Source organism: Mandrillus leucophaeus, unplaced genomic scaffold (genome assembly GCF_000951045.1).
Source record: "Mandrillus leucophaeus isolate KB7577 unplaced genomic scaffold, Mleu.le_1.0 Scaffold125, whole genome shotgun sequence".
NCBI classification, from domain to species: Eukaryota; Metazoa; Chordata; class Mammalia; order Primates; family Cercopithecidae; genus Mandrillus; species Mandrillus leucophaeus.
Window position 1 is genome coordinate 421,661 of NW_012100876.1, and position 21,888 is coordinate 443,548.

The window sequence follows — 21,888 nt, forward strand, 5'->3', positions numbered from 1 at the left end:
TCCATGGGGGAGCAGAGAGGACATGGGGCACAAAAATGGAGCCTCCTGGGAGCATCAAGGAAGGCTTCCCAGTGGAGGTGGCCTCCAAGCATTTGCAAAGGTCCGGAGATACCCAGATTCTGGGAAGAAGTAAGGCTCACAGGAGCCGGCAGGCCCTATGTGCACTCCTGATAGCCTAGGGCTCCAACATGAGTGGCCAGGGAGAGCACTCATGCACCCCATCACCCGTTCCTCTCCTTCCTCATGAACCAGGAACCTGGCCCTTTTTTCTTGGGTGCAATTGAACGTCTTTATAGAAGCACCTGGAACTGGGAAGTGGGAAGCCTAATCTCTCTCCTGGCTGTGTGGCCTCGGCCCTGGCCCCTCTCAGAACCTCAGTTGTCCCAGCTGACCAATGATCAGTTGTTTACAGAACTCTTTACCTGCATTTTCATACCCAGGGCTGTGAAAATGGAGGTAAAGAGTTCTGTAAACAAAGCTGTCTAGGCCCCAGAGACAGGAAGGCCTGGCCAGGTCCTGGGTCTTTGTGTCACTGAAGGGCTCGGCCTGGCTCTTCTGAGCAGGTGCTGCTGCTGTGGCTGTCTGGGGTCGCCCCCACCTTGATTCACTTGAGCCAAGGCTCGAGCTCTCAAAGCCCCCTCCCCCCACCTCAAATCCTTCACTGGCCCTGGGCACAGAGGGACTGTCTTCTCTATCCCATGGGACAACTAAGGCCTGGAGACGTGGGTCAAGGTCATGTGCTGGAAGGGGTGGCCGAAACGGGGAGGCTAGTGAAGAGGCCATGGCAGGATTTTCCCTTTTTTCTCTCTCCATGCAGGAGCCTGACTCCCCTGGGATATGTGATGTGCAGACCAGTAAGTGACACATTACTGGGTCCCCATGTGCATATTAGGAAGGGTTGCTTGGTGTCCTTGGGTCTGACTGTATGTGGGCAAGGGGGCTGTCCCTGGCCAGACCTGGACTCACACAGGGGGCAGTTAGGGTCTCCTGAGCTGGAGCTGAGAGAGCGCTGTGCTCTGCAGGCCCTACCTCTGTTCAGCCTGGCCAGGTAGCCAGAGCCTGGCCCAGAGCCAGATGGTGGCTGGAGGCCCCGGGAGCCTGGTGTCCAGCTTCTCTCCAGAGCAAACAGTCTCGGGGCTAAGTCAGATGAGCTCTCCTTCCTGCTGGTAATGCCCAGAGAGCCCCCATCCCCTGGCAGCTGGGCAAATGGGTTTGGCCAAGCTGAATGGAGAGGGGTGGGGTCTCACTGGAGGAATCAGGCCCCACAGCCTCCAGCTCCCTTGAGCTGGAGGGGTCCCTGTCACCTGCGGCTGGGTTGAGGAGGCATGTGATGCCCTTTATCCCAGCCCTGAGCCAGGAATCGGGGACAGAGGACTGAGACCAGTCCCGAGCCAGGAATCGGGGACAGAGGACTGAGACCAGTCCCGAGCCAGGAATCAGGGACAGAGGACTGAGACCAGGAAGGGGCTGGAGGCAGGATCTGTTCTTTCTTCACTTCATGGCCTCCAGAGAGGCATGCGGTGAACAGGCATTCATTCATCCATCCATCCATTCATTCAGTACATAGTTAAGGATAGCCTACTATGTGCCAGGCCTGTGATGGGTTCTAGTTGTGAGCAGAGCTCAGGGGCTGTGGGTGGTGGCGTCCCCTGTTCCATCCTGGACACAAGCCCTCCAACCACAGGCCTCAGGGTGTCCCAGGGCTCTGAGTTCTGCCCTGTGTCTGCAAGGCTGTGTCCAGCCCCAGCCCCACTAGGCCGATGGTGGTCTCCATGAGTGCCCTGAAGCTGGGGGTGGCCGCTGTGGCCTGTAGCACACACTGGCCAGTGCACTGTGGAGCTCAGGTCTGATGGAGAGGCATGGGGGGCATTAGGGTTGATGGTAATCATGGCGATGACATGAGGAGAGCTGGCCTGTCTCAAAGCAGGGCATACGCAGTCTCTCATGAAAGCTCGTGGCCAACCTGGGGCAACAGAGCAGAGACCCTCATGGCTGTTGGGGCACGCAGGGGGCAGAGTTCAGAGAACCAAAAGCACCTGCCCAAGGTCACAGAGCAAATCGAGTCCACCTGGCCTGGCAGCCTCCGCTTAAAGGAACTAAAAACATTTCCTTGGGGGCAGAGAGCCTCCAGAGGGTCTGCATCTGAGGAACCAGAACCCTCTTCTCTTCCCCTCTGGAAGGAGGCGGGATTCTCCGCCAGCTGTGGCCAGGGCCTCCCTGCAATGTCTGGAGCATGTGGGTTATGGGTGGATGCTGGGTGGCCATGTGGGCAGGCTCATGGGGACAGGGTGGGGAGCTGGCTTGGTTTCCTTTTCTAGGGCTGCCATAACAGATGTGCACACACTGGGCAGCTTAGAACAACAGACACTGATTCTCCCACAGTGCAGGAGCCAGAAGTCCAGGGTCAAGGCTTTGGCAGGGTCGGCTCCTCCTGGGACTCTGAGCGAGACATGCCCGTGCCGCTCTCCTTGCTCCTGCTGGCCACTCGTGGTCCTTGCCGAACCTTGGCTTCTGGCTGTCCTCCAGTCCCTGCCTCCGTCTCTACACAGCCTTTACCTCTGTGTCTGTGTGTGTCAAGCCTCCCTCTCCGTTCTTTTAAAAGGACATCAGTCATTGGATTTAGGGCCCACCCTAAATCCGGGATGATCTCACTTTGAGATCCTTAACTTAATCACACCTGCAAAGAAGCTATTTCCAAATAAGGTCACATTCACAGGTAATGGGGTTAGGACTAGGAATTATCTTTTTGGGAGACACTATTCCACTCACGTCCCATGTCATGGGGAGACTCAGAGGGGCTGGGGGTTATCTGTCCCCTACCCTCCCCATTCATTCACTCATCCACTCACTCACTCACTCACTCACTCACTCACTCACTCACTCCTTCCGCCTGTCCACCCAGCCACACACCCTGTCTTCTCCTTTGTTTCAGGGGTGATGGGAGCTGGAGGTCTCTGAAATAAGGGAGAAGGGAATCTGGGAGAGCTCAGATGGACACACGGATGGAAGGAAAGAAGGATGCCCTGAAGAGAAGACCTTCCGGGGGGAGGTGGCCACTGACACCCCACCCTATTTGAACAGCGAACCCCTCCCTGTCCACACACTCCCAGGCAGGACAAGGGGAGCCAGCGTCACCTGCACCAGCCCCAGAGCCTCCCAGACCAGAACAAGGGGAAGGCCAGCCATGCGCAGCCTGCAAGATTTAGGCTAGACAGCAGGACTTACCCCCAGAGGGCTGTGGAAAAGCCCCATAGCCGGGCGTGGTGGCTCACGCCTGTAATCCCAGCACTTTGGGAGGCTGAGGCAGGAGGATTGCTTGAGCCCGGAAGTTCGAGACCACCGTGGGCAACACACTGAGACCCTGTCTCTAAAAAACCTTTTTTTAATTAATAAATTAGAAAGCCCCATGGATGGATGACTCAGTATTGAGCATCTCTTTAAGAGGACGCGTGCACAGCTCCCAGTGTGGTACCTGGCACCGTCAGCACCTCGACAAGATACAGTTTTTTCCAGAAGAGGTTCTCCCTAGGCCTGGCCACACTCTCTCCTTCCAAGGCTTGGGGACGCCAGTGAGCAGCAACAAACGTTTTCATTAACATTAAAAGAGCGTAAATGAGCACATCAAACCTGTGATTGCATGATATTATTGCTTAGGATAAAGCTAAAAGAAGGGTTTAGATTTTAAAAGTGGGTGGACTGAATAGCCCTGGGCTTGGGGTATTGAGTTGCAGGAGGGGAGGAATTAGCCAGGGATCCTGAGCCGGGGGTCCTGGCTCCCAGCTGGCCCACACGTGTCTGTTTGGGCCATGGAGTGATTTTAAAAATTAGAATTGATTGCCAACATTTAAAAATCAGGTAGCTTTACATGAAAAAATCCGGCTTCTCTCGAAAACTGGGTAGACCTGGCTGTAATGGGCCCACACGGTGCTTGTGAGGACAGTCTGGGCAGCTGCTGGCACCTGAAGGCAGGTGGCACCTGCCCCTTCATTTGTATACATCATCACACTGGCTGGGCAGGCCTTTGGATTCGAGATCCCTGAGATCTCAAACTGGTGATGAGGTGGGGCAATCCCAGTAGAGGAAATAAAGTGTGGTATACAGGAGAGTAGTGGGACTTCAGCTAATGTGGAGCCCAGCATCCTTAATGCAGAAGATAAAACTAGAGAAGTTGGAGCCTGACTCTAGGAGACTAGGCTGTAGGCAATGGGGAGCCATTGAAGGTGATTGAGCAGGGGAGTAACTTCAGAAAGATTACTCTGAGGCTGAACAAGCTTTGAAGACAGGGAAAGCAATCAAAGCAGGGACCCTTCCAAGGCACCTGGGGCCAACTATGAAGAACGTCTTACCCCAGACTTTGTGATTCAAGAGTACTGGGAACTGGGAATCTGGTTCTGTTTTTTTCCCTCCCCTCCCCTCCCCTCCCCTCTCTTCCCCTTTTTTTCCCTCCCCTCCCCTCCCCTTTCCTCTCCTCCCCTCCCCTCCCCTCTCCTCTCCTCTTTCATGACCAAGTAATGTTTATGGAAGAATCTGCTTTATTGAGAAGCACCTGCTTTCTCAGATGATTCTGATGACGGGGAGAGGCTGGGACCATACTTTGAGAAACACCCAGTGAGAGGTTAGTGCTTTGGGGCCAGGTGGGAGGAGATGTGAGCCTGGGCCAGGGAGAGGCAGAGGAAGGAGGTATCATGACCCAGGCCTGCCAGAAAGGGTGGAGGTTTGGAGTTAGGGCTCAGGCTTTGACAGAGACCCAGGGGTCCAGGTGGGTGCCTTAGCCTAGAATTCATGTGCCCAGGTTCCTGCCTGCTGATCCTGGAAGCAGGTGCTCCTTCCCACATGAAGCTGTTGACTTTCGTTCTCTTTTTTTTTTTGAGATGGAGTCTTGCTCTGTCACCAGGCTGGAGTGCAGTGGTGCGATCTCGGCTCACTGCAACCTCCACCTCCCGGGTTCAAGCAATGCTCCTGCCTCAGCCTCCTGAGTAGCTAGGACTACAGGCGCATGCCACGACGCCCGGCTAATTTTTGCATTTTTAGTAGAGAAGGGGTTTCACCGTGTTGGCCAGGATGGTCTTGATCTCTCGACCTCATGATCTGCCCGTCTCAGCCTCCCAAAGTGCTGGGATTACAGGCGTGAGCCACTGCGTCCGACCAAGACTGTTGACTTTCACCGGCCAGGGTCAGAACCTCATTTGACGGCCCTGAGGGCAGAGAGGCCACTGACCAAGAGGTGGCATGCCAGGGTGGAGTGGCAGTTTCTATGGGAACTGTAGCACTCATAGCTCCTGAACACCTCGGTAGGGCCGCAGAGAAGCTGGGCGAGCTATGACTCAGACACCTGTAGAGAGGGGTGGTCAGAGTTCCAGGGGTGGGCCAGGAGCTCCTGCACCAGGCCTCCTGGGGGCCTGCCCTGGGGGCTGTGTAGCAGCATACCCCATCCCTCCCCTTCCAGATTGGTAATCTTGGGTACTGTCCTCCTCTCAGAGCTGCAGAATCTTTAGCTGTAAAATGGAAACAGTATAGGACACGTCTTGCAGGCCTGCTGCAGAGATGAAAGGAGGAAATGAGGCCGAGCACAGTGGCTCTTGCCTGTAATCCCAGCACTTTGGGAGGTCAACGTGGGTGGATCACCTGAGGTCAGGAGTTCGAGACCAGTCTGGCCAATATGGTGAAACCCTGTCTCTACTAAAAACACAAAAATTGGCCAGATGTGGTTACAAGAGCCCGTAATCCCAGCTACTCAGGAGGCTGAGGCATGAGAATCGCTTGAACGGGAGGTGGAGGTTGCAGTGAGCCGAGATTGCACCACTGCGCTCAAGCCTGGGTGTCACAGCGAGACTCTGTCTCAAAAAAAAAAAAAAAAGAAATGCTTATAAAACACCCATGCACTAAATAGGACCTAAAAAGAAAAGGTTAATGGAAAGGAAAGGCAGTGTGGAAGCAAGGACGGCATCAATTCTTAAGGCCGGCACCCCTTAAGGAGTGGCCGCTGATGCCATGAGGCGCTCATGGGACACATTTGTCACCTGGGATAGTGCACTGGGAAAACGGGAGTCAGGGCACCTGGCTCTGCCTCCACCTTCCTGTGTAGCCTGGGACAAGACGCTCAGCCTCTCTGAGCTGGCTCTCTTTAAGAGGGGGAAAGTGCCGTTCCTGCCCTTTGGGGCTGCTGTGAAAGCTCACGTGCTGTCAGGCAAGATGTTCTGTTCCCTGCATGTTCCCCGCTATGCCCAGGCAGGAACTGGCACCCCAAGGGGCTGCTTAGAGTGGAGACACTGCACCATTGCTGGACAGCAGCATAGACTGACCTGGACAACGCGTCCCACCACTGGATTCAGGGTCACACTTGGAGGAGCCTCCCTGACCAAACCCCAGTGGCATTTGCAGGGCCAGAGGAGCCAGAAGCAACCTGGAAACAGCTAGTTCGGGATGAGCTTGGGGCTTCCCTAGAGGGCAGGCAGCACCTCATCTGTGAGACAGGGATAATATCTGTACCTAGAAGTGGGGAGCTATGTGCCTGGCAATAGGAAGCACCCCATAAGATAAGGTATTTGTCTCTGTCTCAGTTTGCTCATCTGTAAAATGGGGAGAAAAATACGAAAGAGGGCAAATAAAATGGGGATGCTAATTATAACCTCGAAATGTTGATGTGAGGACTAATCGAGTTATTCCACGTAAATCACTCAGCACAGGTCCTGGCACATAGGAAATGCTCAAAAATGCAGCTGCTCTTACTATTATTGTTGTTATGCAACGTTATGAACAATAACAGCCAAAGTCTCAGGATAAGACTTGAGGCCAGCTTCCATTTAAAGTCATCGTTACTACTACCCGGGTATGGTGGTGCATGCCTGTAGTCCCAGTTACTCAGAAGGCTGAGGTGGGAGGAATGCTGAAGCCCAGGAGGTCGAGGCTGCAGTGAGCCATAATTGCACGAATGCACTCCAGCCTGAGCGACAGGGCAAGACCCTGTCTCAACCACAAAAAAGTCACTATTACTAATTTATGTTTGGCTGAGGGCCACCAAGATCCCTGGAGCTTTTGGGGGACACCTGGCGTCCAGGTGTTGTCCTTTGTCGCTGACACCAGCCTGGGGACAGGCTTAGGTTCCTGATGGACTGCTCTGCACTCCCTTTGAGCATCTGCCAAGCTCACAGGCCCAGGGTGTTTTTGTTGTCAAGGACCAAGATACGTGAAGAAATGTTGAAAATTAGACTCCCATCTGAAGGCGGGACCACCCCCATGAAGCAGTGGAGTTTCCCTGGAGGGTGGAGCCTCTAGACCAGGAGGGAGGGAAGGACTCTCAGAAGCAAATGCTGAGCATATGGGCTTGCTGTCACCAGGGGGTGACATCTACAGAGCAGGAAGCTCTCTCTGCATCCCTCAGGACAATCCAGGCTACCTGCACCTGGATATGGCCAGGTGGACCCTGAACCTAGGCCTTTTAGCATCCCTGTGATGCTGTGACTGGAAACATTGCTTCTGCCTCTGCACAAACCTTTAAGAAGGAGGCCCCAGTGAGAAACAGGTTCAACCATAATCAAAGCTCTGTCTCAAGAGGAAAAGAGGGGAAGATGATGGAGACAGAGTGAATGAGCACAGGCTTCAGCCCATCACCGGAACACCGATCTGGTCACGCTGAAAATGGAAAGTGCCATTTCCCCACTGCCTGACTAAGCACTGAGGCACTGCTGGCCACAGCCAGGGCTCCCTGCGGGGTCCCTGGGACTCGGAGGCCCAAGCCCACTCCCTTGCACATCCCATAAATGGCTCTTCCTGTGTTCCCTGCAGTCAGCATCCTTCCTGGAGGGCAAGTGGAGCCTGACCTCGTCCTAGAAGAGGTTGAACCGCACTGGGAGGATGCCCACCAGGATGTCAGTACCAGCTCGCAGGGTACAGAGGTGGTTCCAGCTTATGAAGACGAGAACAAAGCCATGGAAAAGATGCCGAGGTGGGGAGTCTGAGAAGACCCTAAAAGATTAGTTATTGTTTGAGAAGGTACCAAGCATGCAGTACCTTATCCCAAAGGTATAAAAAGGCATAGAGCAGGAACCAAACCTGCTTCCCCCTGCCTTCATACAGCCATCCTTCTCCCATGGGTACAATGGCTACCAGGTTCTTATGTGCCTCTCTAGAGACAGTCTGGGCATATGCAAGCTAACATCTCCCTCCTTTTTTCTTTCTGTACAGAAGGTAGCATAGCACACATACCTATCTGCACCTTGCTATATTTATTCAACGACATACCTTGAGGTCTTTCCACATTCAGGATATAGAGAGCATCTTCATTTTTCACTGCTGCATAGTATTCCATCATATGGCTGTACCATAATTTATTATTCACTATTGATGGACATTTAGGTTGGTTCCAAATTTTTGTTATTATGAACAATCCTGCAACAGGCACTCTTGTATGCATGTCTTTGCACGTGTGTGAATACATCTGCAGGAGATTTCTAGAGGGGAATTGTGGGTCATTGGTCGTGAGAATGTGGATTTGTGGTCGTGACCGCCAAGTCATTTTCCATAGGGATGTCGCAATCTTTGTTCCTACTAGAGATGCTTGGTGACAGCGGGAGGTCTTGGGTTCTGAAGTCTGTAACTTACATAGCTAAGATGGGGAAACTGAGGCCCAGAGAGGATCAGAGGCTGACCCAGGGTCACCACCAGGACAGTGGCTGGGACAGTCCCCTCATGCAGAGGAGAGAGTTTGTTGCCAGAGAGAGTCCAGTGTTGCTCAGGTGGGGCTCCTCGGGTTGAGCCTTGGTTGGAAAGTCCAGGTCTGGGCTCAGAAGTCAAGGGACATCCTACAGAAAATGGGGGCAAGAGGTAGACTCAGCGGGGCAGCTTCAGGTGGACTCACCTCCTGCCTCTAACCCCAACTTAGAGAGCTGTCCAGGATTGAAGAGGAGAAAGAAGATGAGGAGGAGGAAGAGGAAGAGGAGGAAGAGGAAGAGGAGGAGGAGGTGACTGAGTAAGTCGTTTGCTCACCTGGCTGGGAATGGTCCTGGGGCTGGGGTTGGCTGAGCTCCTGGGGTCTGGGCACTCTTTGCTGCTCATGGGAGCTCCTTTCTCTTGTTCTGTGCTATGTGAGGCTGGGCTTTGACCAGAGAGGCTGGGAGAAGCTGGGGTTCCCCTGCTGTGCTCATCATGACCTGGGAATCATATTACCCACCACTCCACATCCCTCTCCACACACACTAGAATGCAGCCTCCAAGAGGGCTGGGACTTTTATCTGTTGCTTTCATTGCCATGTCCCTAGAGCCTAGAACGGTGCCTGGTACACAGTGGGCACCAAATAAATGTTAGTTGACTGCAAGGGCATATGCAGTGGACTCCCAGTTCTCCCATTATTCACAAAGCCAAGGCTGCCTCCCCTCCATATCCACCCACCTTGGTTGCCTTTGATGCCTTCTAGGGCTGTCCTGGGTTCTACTCTACTGCCCAGTAATGGTCGATCGTCTACCCACATCCATAGATTTCAACGCTAAACACACAGAAGAGTTCAGTTAAAATAAAAGTTAAACACCGGAGATCAGGAAACACTATGGAGGGTGAGTGGAAGAATGGCTGGACAGGGGGATACCCATGGGGAAGAGCAGGCAGTTGGACACCTGTGCCTGGAGTTAGGAGTGGGAGAGGTGGGGCTGGAGATGTGACATTGGGATTCTGGGCATATGAGTGGCATTGAAAGCTATGGGGTTCAAGGAAATGCCCAGGAAGCAAGTGTGGATAGAGGAGAGGCTCATGGACAAGACCAGAGGTTGGGGAGATGAGGAACCAGAAAGGACTGAGGAGGAGGCACCCGTGAGCAGGGAAGAGACAAGAAGAGTGTGGGGCCTAGAAGCCAAGTTAGTGTTTCAAGAAGGTTGGCCAGTCATGGTGGCTCACACCTGTAATCCCAGCACTCTGGGAGGCCGAGGCGGGTGGATCACTTGAACCCAGGAGTTCAAGACCAGCCTAGCCAATGTAGCAAAACCCCATCTCTATTAAAAAAAAAAGAAAAAAAAAAGAAGAAGAAGAAAGAAGAACTGCCTCAAAAGCAGGTTGTAAAGCCTTGAACTAGTTTTTCCAAAGGCAATAGGGAGCCATTGAAGGTTCATAAGCAGGAGACTAGCACGATCCGGCAGCTGTGTTGGAGAAAGATTGAGGCAGGGAGAATGATGAGGAGACTGTTATGGTGGGCCAGGTGATAGTAAGTTACTCTGTCCTTGCTCCAGTCCCCTGGCATTATGTCCCTGTCTCTCTGCCCACCGTAGGTACCTCATGACCCGCATCCTTTCTCCCTGACCTGTCTCTCTGGCCACGGCCTGAGACATGATAGCACTGTGAGTGTTAGGAGCACAGGCTTTGGCATCCGAAACACCAATACCACTTTGCTTCTGTTAGTGAAATGACCAGGGCCAGTGGTCATTTCAGAGCTCTGTCTCCACATCTGTAAAATGGGGGATAATACAAGCCTCCTGCAGGGGGTCATCAGGGCCAGCGGTGATGATGGAAGTGGTAGGACCAGGCCTGGAGTAAGTGCCCCATTGATGGCCACTGTTGTTCTCGTCCCCGCTGATGGCCTCTTTTTGTTCCAGTCAGGAAATAGTTAAACAGGATTTCAGAGCTGGAGGCCTGTTCAGTGTCATCTGCTTTTAGTCCATCCTTAGTTCATATAGACTCTTTCCATCCTTGACAGGAGGCCACACAGCCTCGACTTGCTTACCACCAGTGGCAGGGAGCTCACAACCTCTCAAAGGCTGTCCATTACATCCATATTCCCCTCTGACTTGTGAAATTATTTCTTACACCAAAACTAAGCCTGCTTTCCTGTGGCTTCTATCCCTTCCTGACCTGTCCTAATTCTGCCTTCTGAGCCACCCTGCAGTCCCAGCAAGGTGAAGAACTTAGCTGCTGCCTGGTTTCATTAGAGCAGCTTGTTTGCCCTCTGCCTTCTATGGAGCTATGCTTCTGTGTGGAGTGCATAGCTAAGTGGCTCCCTTGCTGAACTTACACACCTAACACCCAGGCTGGAAAACCCCTGTATTTGCCACTGCTCTGGATCTGAGACACCCTTTGAAGGCCCCTGATCAACTATGCTCACATACATGCATGTGCACACGAGTACTAACTACACATATGTTCTCAGAATGCAGTACACATGGGCACACACACGCGTATCTACACTATACCCGTATATACCAGCACACCGACACAGACATATATACTGGGTTATACACACAGTTACATGTACAGGCATGCATACATTTATACCCACACACATCCTGCATATATGCACAAGCACAGGCAGCACACTCATACATGTTCATACATGTGTGTGCACACAGGCACACATGTACAAACTTCCACACATGCACGCGACAGCCTTGCACACATGCACATGCATCGGAGTCACCCGCAGATGCTGCAGACGTGCACGTCTTCATACAAATGTTCACCCAGAGTTTTGAACTCAGGAAACTTTTGGGCTCCAAGCCCAGGGAGGGGCAAGGGAGTGACAGAGTGGGTGATCACAGGGCCAGGGTCAGAGGGTGTGAGGCCCAGGGCAAGCAAAACTGGGCTGTCACTGGCTGGGGAAGGATGCTCTTGGCCAGCTTTGCAGAGACACAGGTTACTGATGACGTGAGGGCCCGGTAACGGGCAGATGAGACCCGGTCGCCTAGAGACCCGGTCTCTACAGGCAACAGCTCAGCTTTCCCTAGCAACCACCGCCTTTTGGTCCCACCTGGCCCCCCTGGGGATGCTTCTGCTGTTCCCTGCACATCTCCTCAATCTGATTAGAAGCAGGAAGGATTGCTGCCTCCTCTGCCACTGGAGCCACGCTGGCTCAGGAGCTGGGCTCCCACTTGCATGCACCCACCCAGGCTTGGGATGAATGTCACAGCCCTCAGCTGAACCCCTGCACCATGGGCATCCTGACTGGCCCTGACGGAGAGACCCAAGTAGGTGGCTGCCCCTCCCTAAGTCTTCCCTCCTTCCTGCTTTTGAGGCTGGGATTTCAGGTGGAGAGTCTGCTGAAGGTGACAGTGAGGACCGTAGCATTGGGGCACAGCCTGCGGGATGGCACAGGGGAGGAGGAGTGGACAGGAAGCTTTTGAGAGTTGGCTGCCACTGCTGCTCCCTGGATCTTAAACTTGGAAAGTGTGGGCGGGGGCGGGGGGCGCCTCCAGGAAACCCACCTCAGCCAATCTGTCTGTTTCTCTGCTTGGAAATCCCTGGGACTTGGGAACTTTCTGGAAGTTGATAGCTTGCTGCTTCTGGGCTGCGCAAGAGGGGACCTTGGCAGGCACTGGGCACCCTGTCAAGCAGGGGCCATGTGGCTTTGGTACATCGTCCCTAGACAGCCCCTGGTGATGCTGACAGCGCCACTACTGGGCTGTTTAGTTGTTTTGATAGCTGGAGATGTTTGTGCAAAATGTTCCTCAGTCCACGTGGGTGATTTCATAACCCTGCAGATCGCTGCCTCCTCTGGCATTAATGATAATAATGACAAGAACAATAATAATGGCTTCCATTTGACTTACAATTTTTTTCCATGCGACTCATGGCTAAGGCAGCCTGAATGGCAGATTCTATTATTCTCTCATCCCATTTCACAGATGAGAGAACTGAGGTTCAGAGACAGGGCCCTGTCTCTGAAGTGTAGAGCTGGGATTCTTGGCATTACAAGGAAAGCTGCTCCCAATGTTTAGTGATGACGAATCCGGAAGAATCACCAGAACAACACCTGGCAGTCCTTTTTTTTGACTTTTCTATGAGATTCTCATTGGCCCTTCTGATCTTACTCAAATAAGTCAGGCTGCACAGGCCAGGCAAATCCTACCCGTTTGACAGATGAGCAGACAGAGGCAGCCCAAGGGCTTCGAGGTGACTTGCCCAAGGCCATACAGTGGCTTCTGGTCTGATACTGGAATAAGCAGGACCCCAGGAAGCCTCTGGCTGGGCCTGTGGACAGTTCATTTTCTGAGCCTTTGTGCTGTAGGCAGAGAGCCGACACAGACCCTGTATCTATTTCAGGAAAGTCATCCAGTCATCCCCCTTGCAGCCGGAGACCTGTCTTTAACCCATTTGTGCAAGGCTGACTTCTTAGTGTAGAAGGCACAGTCTCCAAAATACTTCAGAGGCGGGCAGTGAAACAGAGCATTAAGCACGTGGCCTTGGGGTCAGGGATGCAGTATCTTATCTAGGCCCACCTTGCACAGGCGGTATGACCGTGGATCGGCCATCCAAACTCTCTGAGCCTCTGTTTTCTCAGCTTGCATGTGAGCAGTAACAGTTCCGATCTGTCAGGGTTATGTGAGATTTGGTTGTTTTTTTTTTTTTTTCTAGGCTCTTTTAAAAAGTTAATTATTTTTTCTTTTCTTGCTTATTTTTTTTTAAAGACAGAGTCTCGCTCTGTTGCCCAGGGAGTCAAGTGGCACAATCCTGGCTCACTGCAATCTCTGCCTCCTGGGTTCAAACGATTCTACTACCTCAGTCTCCCAAGTAGCTGGGATTACAGGCATGCACCACCACGCCTGGCTAATTTTTGTATTTTTAATAGAGGCGGGTTTCACCATATTGGCCAGGCTGGTCTCAAACTCCTGACCTCAAGTGATCTGCCCGCCTCGGCCCCCCAAAGTGCTGGGATCACAGGCATGAGCCACTGTGTCCAGCCTAATTATTTTTTCAATTGACAAAAATTGTATATATTTTTGTGTATAATTGTTGTTTTAAAATATGTATACATTGTGGAATGGCTAAATCGAGCTAATTAACATACAGATTTCCTCATATGTTCATCATTTTTTGTGGTGAGAACAGTTTAGATCTACTCTTAGCAATTTTTACAAATACAATACATTGCTATTAACTAGAGTCACATGCTGTATAATAGATCTCTCACATTTATGCTTTCTATCTAGCAGAACCTTTGTACCCTTTAACCAACATCTCTCCAACCCTCGCCCCTCCACAGCCCCGGTAACTACCATTTTATTATCTCCTTCTGTGGGTTCAACCTTTTTACACTACACATATAAGTGAGATCATATGGTATGTGTCTTTCTGTGTTTAGCTTATTTCACTTAACATAATGTCCTCAAGGTTCACAAATGACAAAGTCTCCTTCATCTTAAAGGCTGAATTCTTTTGTGTATATATAGGACATTTCCTTGATCCACTCATCTGTTGATAGACACTTGGGAGGCCGAGGCAGGTGGATCACTTGAGGTCAGGAGTTTGAGACCAGCCTGGCCAACATGGTGAAACCCTGACTCTACTAAAAATACAAAAATTAGCCGGGTGTGGTAGCATGGGCCTGTACTCCCAGCTACTAGGGAGGCTGAGGCAGAAGAATCACTTGAACCCGGGAGGCTGAGGTTGCAGTGAGCCGAGATCACATCATTGCACTGCAGCCTGGGCGACACAGCGAGACTCTGTCTTGAAAAAAAAAAAAAAAGATTAATGCTGCAATGATAGGAGTGCAGACATCTCTTCAACATACTGTTTTCATTTCCCTTGGATCTGTACCCAACAGCTGAATCATATGGTAATTCCATTTTTAACTTTTTGAGGAACTTCGTATTCTTTTCTATAATGCTTGTGTTAATTTACAATCCCACCAACAGCGTATAAGTGTTCCCTTTCCACTGCATCCTCACCAACACTTGCTAGCTTGTCTTTTTTTGGGCAGGGGCGGGGGACAGAGTCTCACTGTGTTGCCCCAGCTGGAGTACAATGGCGCAATCTCAGTTCACTGTAACCTCCGCATCCTGGGTTCAAGCAATTCTCCTGCCTCAGCCTCCCAAGTAGCTGGGATTACAGGAGCGTGCTGCCACGCCTGCATAATTTTTGTATTTTTAGTAGAGACAGGGTTTCACTATGTTGGCCAGGCTGGTCTCGAACTCCTGACCTCATGATCTGCCCGCCTCAGCCTCCCAAAGTGCTTGGATTACAGGTGTGAGCCACTGCACCCGGCCTATCTTGTCTTTTTGATAATTGCCATTCTAACAGGTGAGAAGTTGATATTTCATTGTGGTTTTGATTTGCATTTCTCTGATGATTCATGATGTTAAGCATCTTTTCATATACCTGTTGGCCATTTGTATGTCATCTTTTGAGACACCGAGACATGTCTATTCAGATTCTCTGCCCATTTTTTTAAATCAGTTTTTTCTTACAATTGAGTTGAGTTTCTTATATATTTTGGATATTAACCCCTTATTCAACTTATGGTTCGCAAGTATTTTCTCCTGTTCTGTAGGTTGTCTCTTCAGTCTGTTGATGGTTTCCTTGGCTGTGCAGAAGCTTTTTAGTTTGATGTAATCCCATTTTGTATATTTTTGCTTTCATTGCCTGTGCTCTTGGGTTCATATTTTTAAAAATCACTGCTTAGACCGATGTCATAGAGCTTTTCCCCTATATTTTCTTCAAGTGGTTTTATAGTTTCAGATTTTATGTTTAAGTAGTGTTCAATCAATGTGAGTAGGGTTTTTTGTTGTTGTTGTTGTTGTTGTGTTTTTTGTTTTTTTTTTGAGACAGGGTCTTGCTGTGTTGCCCAGGCTGGAGTACAGTGGTGCAATCACAGCTCATTGCAGCCTCCACCTCCCAGGCTTAAGCAATCCTCCCACCTCAGCTTTCCAAGTAGCTTAGACCACAGGCACATGCCACCACACCCAGCTAGTTTTTGTATCTTATAGAGATAGGATTTTGCCTTGTTGTTCAGGTTGGTCTCGAACTCCTGAGCTCAAGCAATCCTCCTGTCTCAGCCTCCCAAAATGCTGAGATTACAGGCATGAGCCACCACACCCAGCAATCTTCTTGAGTTTCTTTCATTGATGTTTTATAGTTTTCAGCATACGGTTCTGTCACCTTCTTGATTAAATTTATTCCTAAGCTTTTTATTTTACTTTATAGCTATTGTAAATAGCGTTGTTTCATTTCTTTTTCAGATAGTTCATTGTTAGCATATTGAAATGCTACTGAATTTTCTATGTTGATTTTATGTCCTGCAACTTTACTGAATTGGTTTATCAGTTCTAATAGTTTTTGTGGTAGAATCTTTAGGGTTTTTTTATATATAAGATCAAGTTATCTGCAAAGAGGAACAATTTAATTTCTTCCCTTCCAATTTGGATGCCTTTAATTTCTTCTTCTTGCCTAATTGCACTAGCCAGGACCTCTTATACTACATTGAATAGAAGTGAGAGTGGGTCAGGCGTGGTGGGTCACATCTATAATCTCAGCACTTTGGGAGACCAAGGTGGGAGGATCACTTGAGGCCAGGAGTTTGACACCAGCCTGGGCAATGTAGCAAGACCCTGTCTCTACTAAAAATACCAAAAACCCAAAACAAAACAAAACAAAACCAAAAATAGCCAGGAGTGGTGGCGCATGCCTGTAGTCCCAGCTACTCAGGAGACTGAGGCAGGAGGATGACTTGAGCCCGGGAGGTTGAGGCTGTAGTGAGCCATGATCATGCCACTGCACTCCAGCCTTGGTGACAGAGTAAGACCCTGTCTCAAAAACAAACAAACAAACAAACAAAAAACAAAACAAAAAAAAAGAAAAAGAAAGAACTGGTGAGAGTAGGCATGCTTGTCTTGTTCTTGATCTTAAAGGAAAAGCTTTCAGCTTTTCACCATTGAGTATGATGTCAACTGTAGGTTTGTCATACATGGCCTTTGTTGTATTGCGGTCCATTCCTTTTATACGTAATTTGTTGAAAGATTTGATCATGGAACGATGCTGAATTTTGTCAATTGCTTTTTCTGCATCTGTTGAGATGATCATATGATTTTGTTGCCGTGGTGTACCGCATTTATAGATTTCTCAGGGTAATTTGGAGGAGGATCTGGGGAGACTCTGCATGCAGAGTGCCTGGCACACAGCCCAGGAGCCGCTGTGGCAGTGTGATTACCGACTGATTTCTGCTGCCAAGCAGCTGGCTCCAGACTGACTAGGCAACAATCCCGTCCCCACCTTCCTACCCCACCGTCCTTGCTCAGGAGGGCTGAGACTTGACCCTCTGGGTAGAGAATGATGCATTCAGGTTTCCTGGGTGGCAGACACCCCAGAGCATCCTCTGTGAGCCCCTGGATGACAGGAGTCTGAGGGGTGGGAAGGGGCTGTTAGGAAGCAGGAACTAATCCTAACTACAAAAATCACATTAGTTCCTAGTCCTGAGTCATCATTTTAACCCAGAGGTTGCACACGGACATCTAATTTAGCCAGGAGACCGGTTCTTTTGGCTACAGCATATTAATAAACATATATTAATTTGAATTATCAGCATTTAAACATCAGACAACTTCACCTTAGAAACATATATTTCAGGCTCTGTGAATGATCTGGCCACCTGGCCCTCTTTCCCAGTGGAGTGGGGGTTGCTGCCTTCAAATGGACATGGGTTCTCCAATTTGCCACAGCCCTCCCTGCCCACTGCAGCCTCACCCCTGGTCCTATCACTATGTGCCTGCTGCCTGGGCCTGGCACCCATGAAATCTTCAGCAGTTGCAGTGGCTCTGATCTCATGGCATGAGAAGAACCAGGGCTTGGGTTTGAGATTTGTGTGGTTTGGGACAATTTGCTGTGTGACTTCGCCAGGTCACTTCACCTCTCTGGGCCTCACTTTTGTCATGCTCTGCCCATCATCAAGACTGCCTGGAGACTGGGAGACCCCAGATGACAGCTCCTCCAACCATCTTCCATGCATTTCTCACACATGCTGTTCCCGTTTCCTGAGCAACCTCTTCCTCCCCGCCATTCTCTGTGGTAAAATCATCATCCTGGAGGCTCAGCTGACAGGCCACCTCTTCCAGGAAGCCCTCCTTCCTAGCAGAGTTGTGGCATGTCCTTCACAGTGCCTTGCTGAGTGCACGTCTCAGATGGGAAGATTGTTAGCAGGACACTGCCCTGGAGGCTCCTGAGGGTGAGACCTGTTCTTGGGCATCTCTGTGCCCTCCACTCCTGGCACAGAGTGTGGCCCTCAGCAGGGCTGGTGAAACCTTTAACACCCGTAACCCAGTCCTTTTCTCCTGCCCCTACCCCCACCCCGCCCCGGGTCACAGGGTGCTGCTGGATAGCTGTGTGGCGTCGCAGGTGGGCGTGGACCAGAGCGAAGAAGACAGGACCTGGCCCCAGAGCGCTTCAGACCAGGTATGAGAAGCACCAGGCACCAGCACCTCTGAGGCCTGGCTTGGCATCAGTGGAAGGATGGGGACCTTGTCCACTTTGCTTGCAGGGGGAGTTTTGGCTGGTAAAATGCCCATAGGACAGAGGGGGCAGGGTGGCAGGTCCTGCAAGACCCCTTCTTGGCAGGGGTCAGATAGTGGCCTAGGCCGTGGGTTGGGAGTCGGGTGGACCCGGCTCGAGTCCTCCTGTGGGTGCCTAGCTTAGGGCAAGTCACCTCCCCACTCTGGGTCCCAGTGGCCACCTGTGTGCGAGGGGGCTACAGACACCTCCCTGGGGCCTGTAGGAGGACCCGAAAGGGCTCGAACACTGTGAAGTGTGGTGCTGTGGATGCTTTGTTCCCCCATGTGCCAGGCTGCAAGAGAGTGTCCCTCATCACAGGTGACACGTCCAGCTGTTAGGACCCGTAGGTCCTGGGTGCACTGCCCTCTACAGGTTGTAGGCTACTCCCGGGATGCCCAGAAGGTGGGCTGGCAGGACGTGACTGGCTGGACAGGGCAAGAAGCAGAACTGGGCCCGTGTGGACTCCTGAAGGCAGATCTAACAGGAGCTGCTGAGACTAGGGCTGGGGGCTGATGGTTACAGTTCCTGTTTCCACTTTATCTTTGCAGAAGCTGTGGGAGGAAGCTGGGGAGGAGGCCGAGAAGGAGGCTGAAGAGAAGGCCAAGGAGGAGGCTGAAGAGGAGACTGAAAAGGAACACCAGGACCACGCGGAGACCAAGGAGGAGCCTGAGGCTGAGGCCAAGGCTGCCAGTTCAGGAGGTAGGTGTGGTGGTGGTGGTGGTGGTTCGCACAAGAATATCTGAGGTGCTTTCAGGCTGGAGGCAGCCTCCGTGCAGGGTCAACCCCTCCTCCTCTCCCTCCATCTCCTTCCCCCCATTGCCCCCTCAGCCACCCTGTCTTCAGGAAAATCCCATCCTTGCTGTCTTGGGGCCACATTATCAGAGCCTACTGATATATCTCAAAGGCTCTAAGGAATTGCACTGAGGCCCAGGACTCCCAGTGGGGCCCGGGAAATCCCGATCCCAGCCAACTCCTTCCTGCCAACCTCTCTCTGCCAGCCCCTCCTGCAGGCCCCTCCTAACCAGCCCCTCCCAGCCAGTCCCTCCTGCCAGCCTCTCTTGCCATCTCTGCTCAATGAGGATGCAGCGCTTGGGCTACTGCCCAGTGAGGGTTTGGCTCAGACATCACATGTGGAGTGAAAACTGGAACCAGAACTTGCTAACAGAGTGTCCTGGACTCCACATCTCTTTCTGAGCTGTTCCTGATCTCCTGCTGTACCCAGCACATATATTTTGCTGTGATTTACCACCCTGCCCTCAATCCTGAGAACTCAAGCAATGGCGGAGAAAAAGCCCCAAGGAGTCCAGCAACAGCTGGGCCCTGGAGCCGGGACAGGCGGACCCCAACCCCAGGCTGGCGGGTATTGCGTGCCTTACACTCCACCTTCCCCACGCCATGGGTCTTCAGCCGCTCTGTGAGGCAGACAGGCCATTTTACAGATGAGAAAGCTGAGGTTCTGTGTGTGCGGATTTGGCCAAGAGGTCAAGGCACAGACCTACATTTCACTCCTGGCTCCTCTCTCTCTTCCTTGCTGTGTGACCCAGAGCCAGTTCTGTGACCTCTCTGAACCATGACTTCCAAATCAAGAAAAATGGGGCAATAATAGTACCTAGGTCACAGGTTGCTGGGTAGAGTAGGGGAGACAATGTGTCAAAGGCATCCCAAACTGTGGCTGGCACTGAGGGAGGAGTCAATATTGGGACGAGGATGTGTCTCGGCCAGCGAGCGGTTGAAATGGGACTGGACCCAGGTGTCCTAACCCTGGGTGTCCTAACCCTGGGTGTCCTAACCCTGGGTGTCCTGAGCTTGCTCCCTACTTGGTCTTTGAAAAGGGTTCTTTGTTAACTTCAACACATATCTATAGGAATTCCTACTAAGTCCAGGCCTAGGGCTGGGTCCCCACATGGATGAAAAAGACCAGGAGCAAACAGATGCAGGCTTGGTTCGGTGGGGCTGGTTCTGCCCCTTCCCCAGGTGATTTGGAAGCAGGTGGTCTGGGACCCACATCTGAGAAACGCTGAGGCATAGCCATTTGCACTCAAAAGTATGGGCCTGGCCAGGCGCAGTGGCTCACACCTGTAGTCCCAGCACTTTGGGAGGCCGAGGTGGGCGGATCACGAAGTCTGGAGATCGAGACCATCCTGGCTAACAGGGTGAAACCCCATCTCTGCTAAATACAGAAAACATTAGCTGGGTGTGCTGGTGGGCACCTGTAGTGCCAGCTACTTGGGAGGCTGAGGCAGGAGAATGGCGTGAACCCAAGAGGCGGAGCTTGCAGTGAGCCCAGATCGCGCCACTGCACTCCAGCCTGTGTGACAGAGCGAGACTCCATCTCAAGGAAAAAAAAAAAAAAAAAAAAGTATGGACCTAGACCCAGCAGCTTTGGCGTAACCCGGGCGCTGGTTAGAAATGAGAAACTTGGGTCCCAGTCCAGACCTGCTGAATCAGACTCCTCGTGGGAATAAGATCTGGTGATTTGTCTGCACATGTGTGTTTGAGGGGCAATAGCCTTGAGCCCTGGTTCTCAAACCTGACAGCCCATTGGAATCACCTGGGGAGATTTAACAATTCCTGCTGCCAGGCCTCATCCCAGTCATTAAATCAGAATCTCTGGGAATGGGCCTGGGTAACAGAAATCGTCAGACCTTCCCAGGTGATTCCAATGCATAGCCCAGCTGGGGAACCAGGGCCATAGGAAGAGTTACTGCTTCTGGTTGGAAGTGAAATTAATTGACCTCCAGGGCTGTTTTGGACTGGAAAATTCTACCAGGCTAAGAATGTTTGAGTTCTGGGTTCTTTGGGTCTAGGAATCTGAGAGTCTGTGAGTTCTGGGTTCTTTGATTCTAATATTTTTGGGAAACGCTGCTGGTGGTTGGTAAGTGGAGGGGGCATGAGAAGTTGGGGGCCTCCTGGGCTGTCCCTTGGTGCTCTTGGGTGGCCAGCCACAGGACCTGATGACACATTAGACATTGAACTCCAGGGACAAGAGTCATGCTTCTGGCTTTGGGTAGCACTGCTGAAAATGCAGGCAGGCACCAGGCTGGTCGTGTTAGGCTGGTGGGAGGACCCCCACATATCATCTCCCTCAACTCTGTGCTCCTAATTGCAGTCCCCAGGGTCGCACCTCTGCCTGAGACCCTCTGGCCCCAGCACCATGGCTACACCAGGCCAGAACATGGAGCTGAATCGCCTAGTCCAGGACCAGCTACCTGCCTCTGCGCTCCAAAACCTGGTAGAGCATCTCCCTAATGTGCCCAGCTACCGTGTCCCAGTCACCCGCATCCCTGTCCTCACCTCCCGGAGAACCAGCTTGTCCAACTCCAGCTTCGCCAAGGAGACCAGGAGCTCCATCCGCCGACTAGGTAGCACGATCCTGCCCCACCCAGCATGCTCATATCTGTGGCATGTGCTTCTGCATGGCTGGGGCTGTCTTCTTCCCTGGGTGCTGTGGTCATGGTGTGGACCACTAGTTGTGCTTATGGAAAACCATCTCCTCTTCCTCTGCCGATCAATACCTTCATCCTGCTTTGTGGTAGTGACTTAAGAGGTTTTAGCCCCCTTCTCTTCATGCCTAAAATTCCACTACAATTAGCAATTCATTTATTTTTTCTCTCTCTCTTCCTCTTTCTCTCTTTCTTTTCTTTTTTTTTTTT

At 51.5% G+C, this 21,888-nt stretch overlaps 1 protein-coding gene across 3 annotated transcripts in view; it reads left to right on the forward strand.

Moving 5' to 3' along the window:
• CNGB1 (cyclic nucleotide gated channel beta 1) overlaps positions 1-21,888 on the forward strand; it is a 97,863-nt gene that overhangs the window by 12,912 nt on the left and 63,063 nt on the right. For 2 of the 3 annotated variants that reach the window (XM_011971810.1, XM_011971812.1), the window contains exons 12-16: positions 818-854; positions 7,786-7,945; positions 8,882-8,968; positions 18,052-18,139; positions 18,784-18,934. In XM_011971810.1, the coding sequence (XP_011827200.1) occupies positions 818-854; positions 7,786-7,945; positions 8,882-8,968; positions 18,052-18,139; positions 18,784-18,934 (523 nt within the window). Of the gene's footprint in view, positions 1-817; positions 855-2,932; positions 3,627-7,785; positions 7,946-8,881; positions 8,969-18,051; positions 18,140-18,783; positions 18,935-21,888 lie in introns of those variants that run through there. The other variant, XM_011971813.1, reaches the window with a different exon arrangement.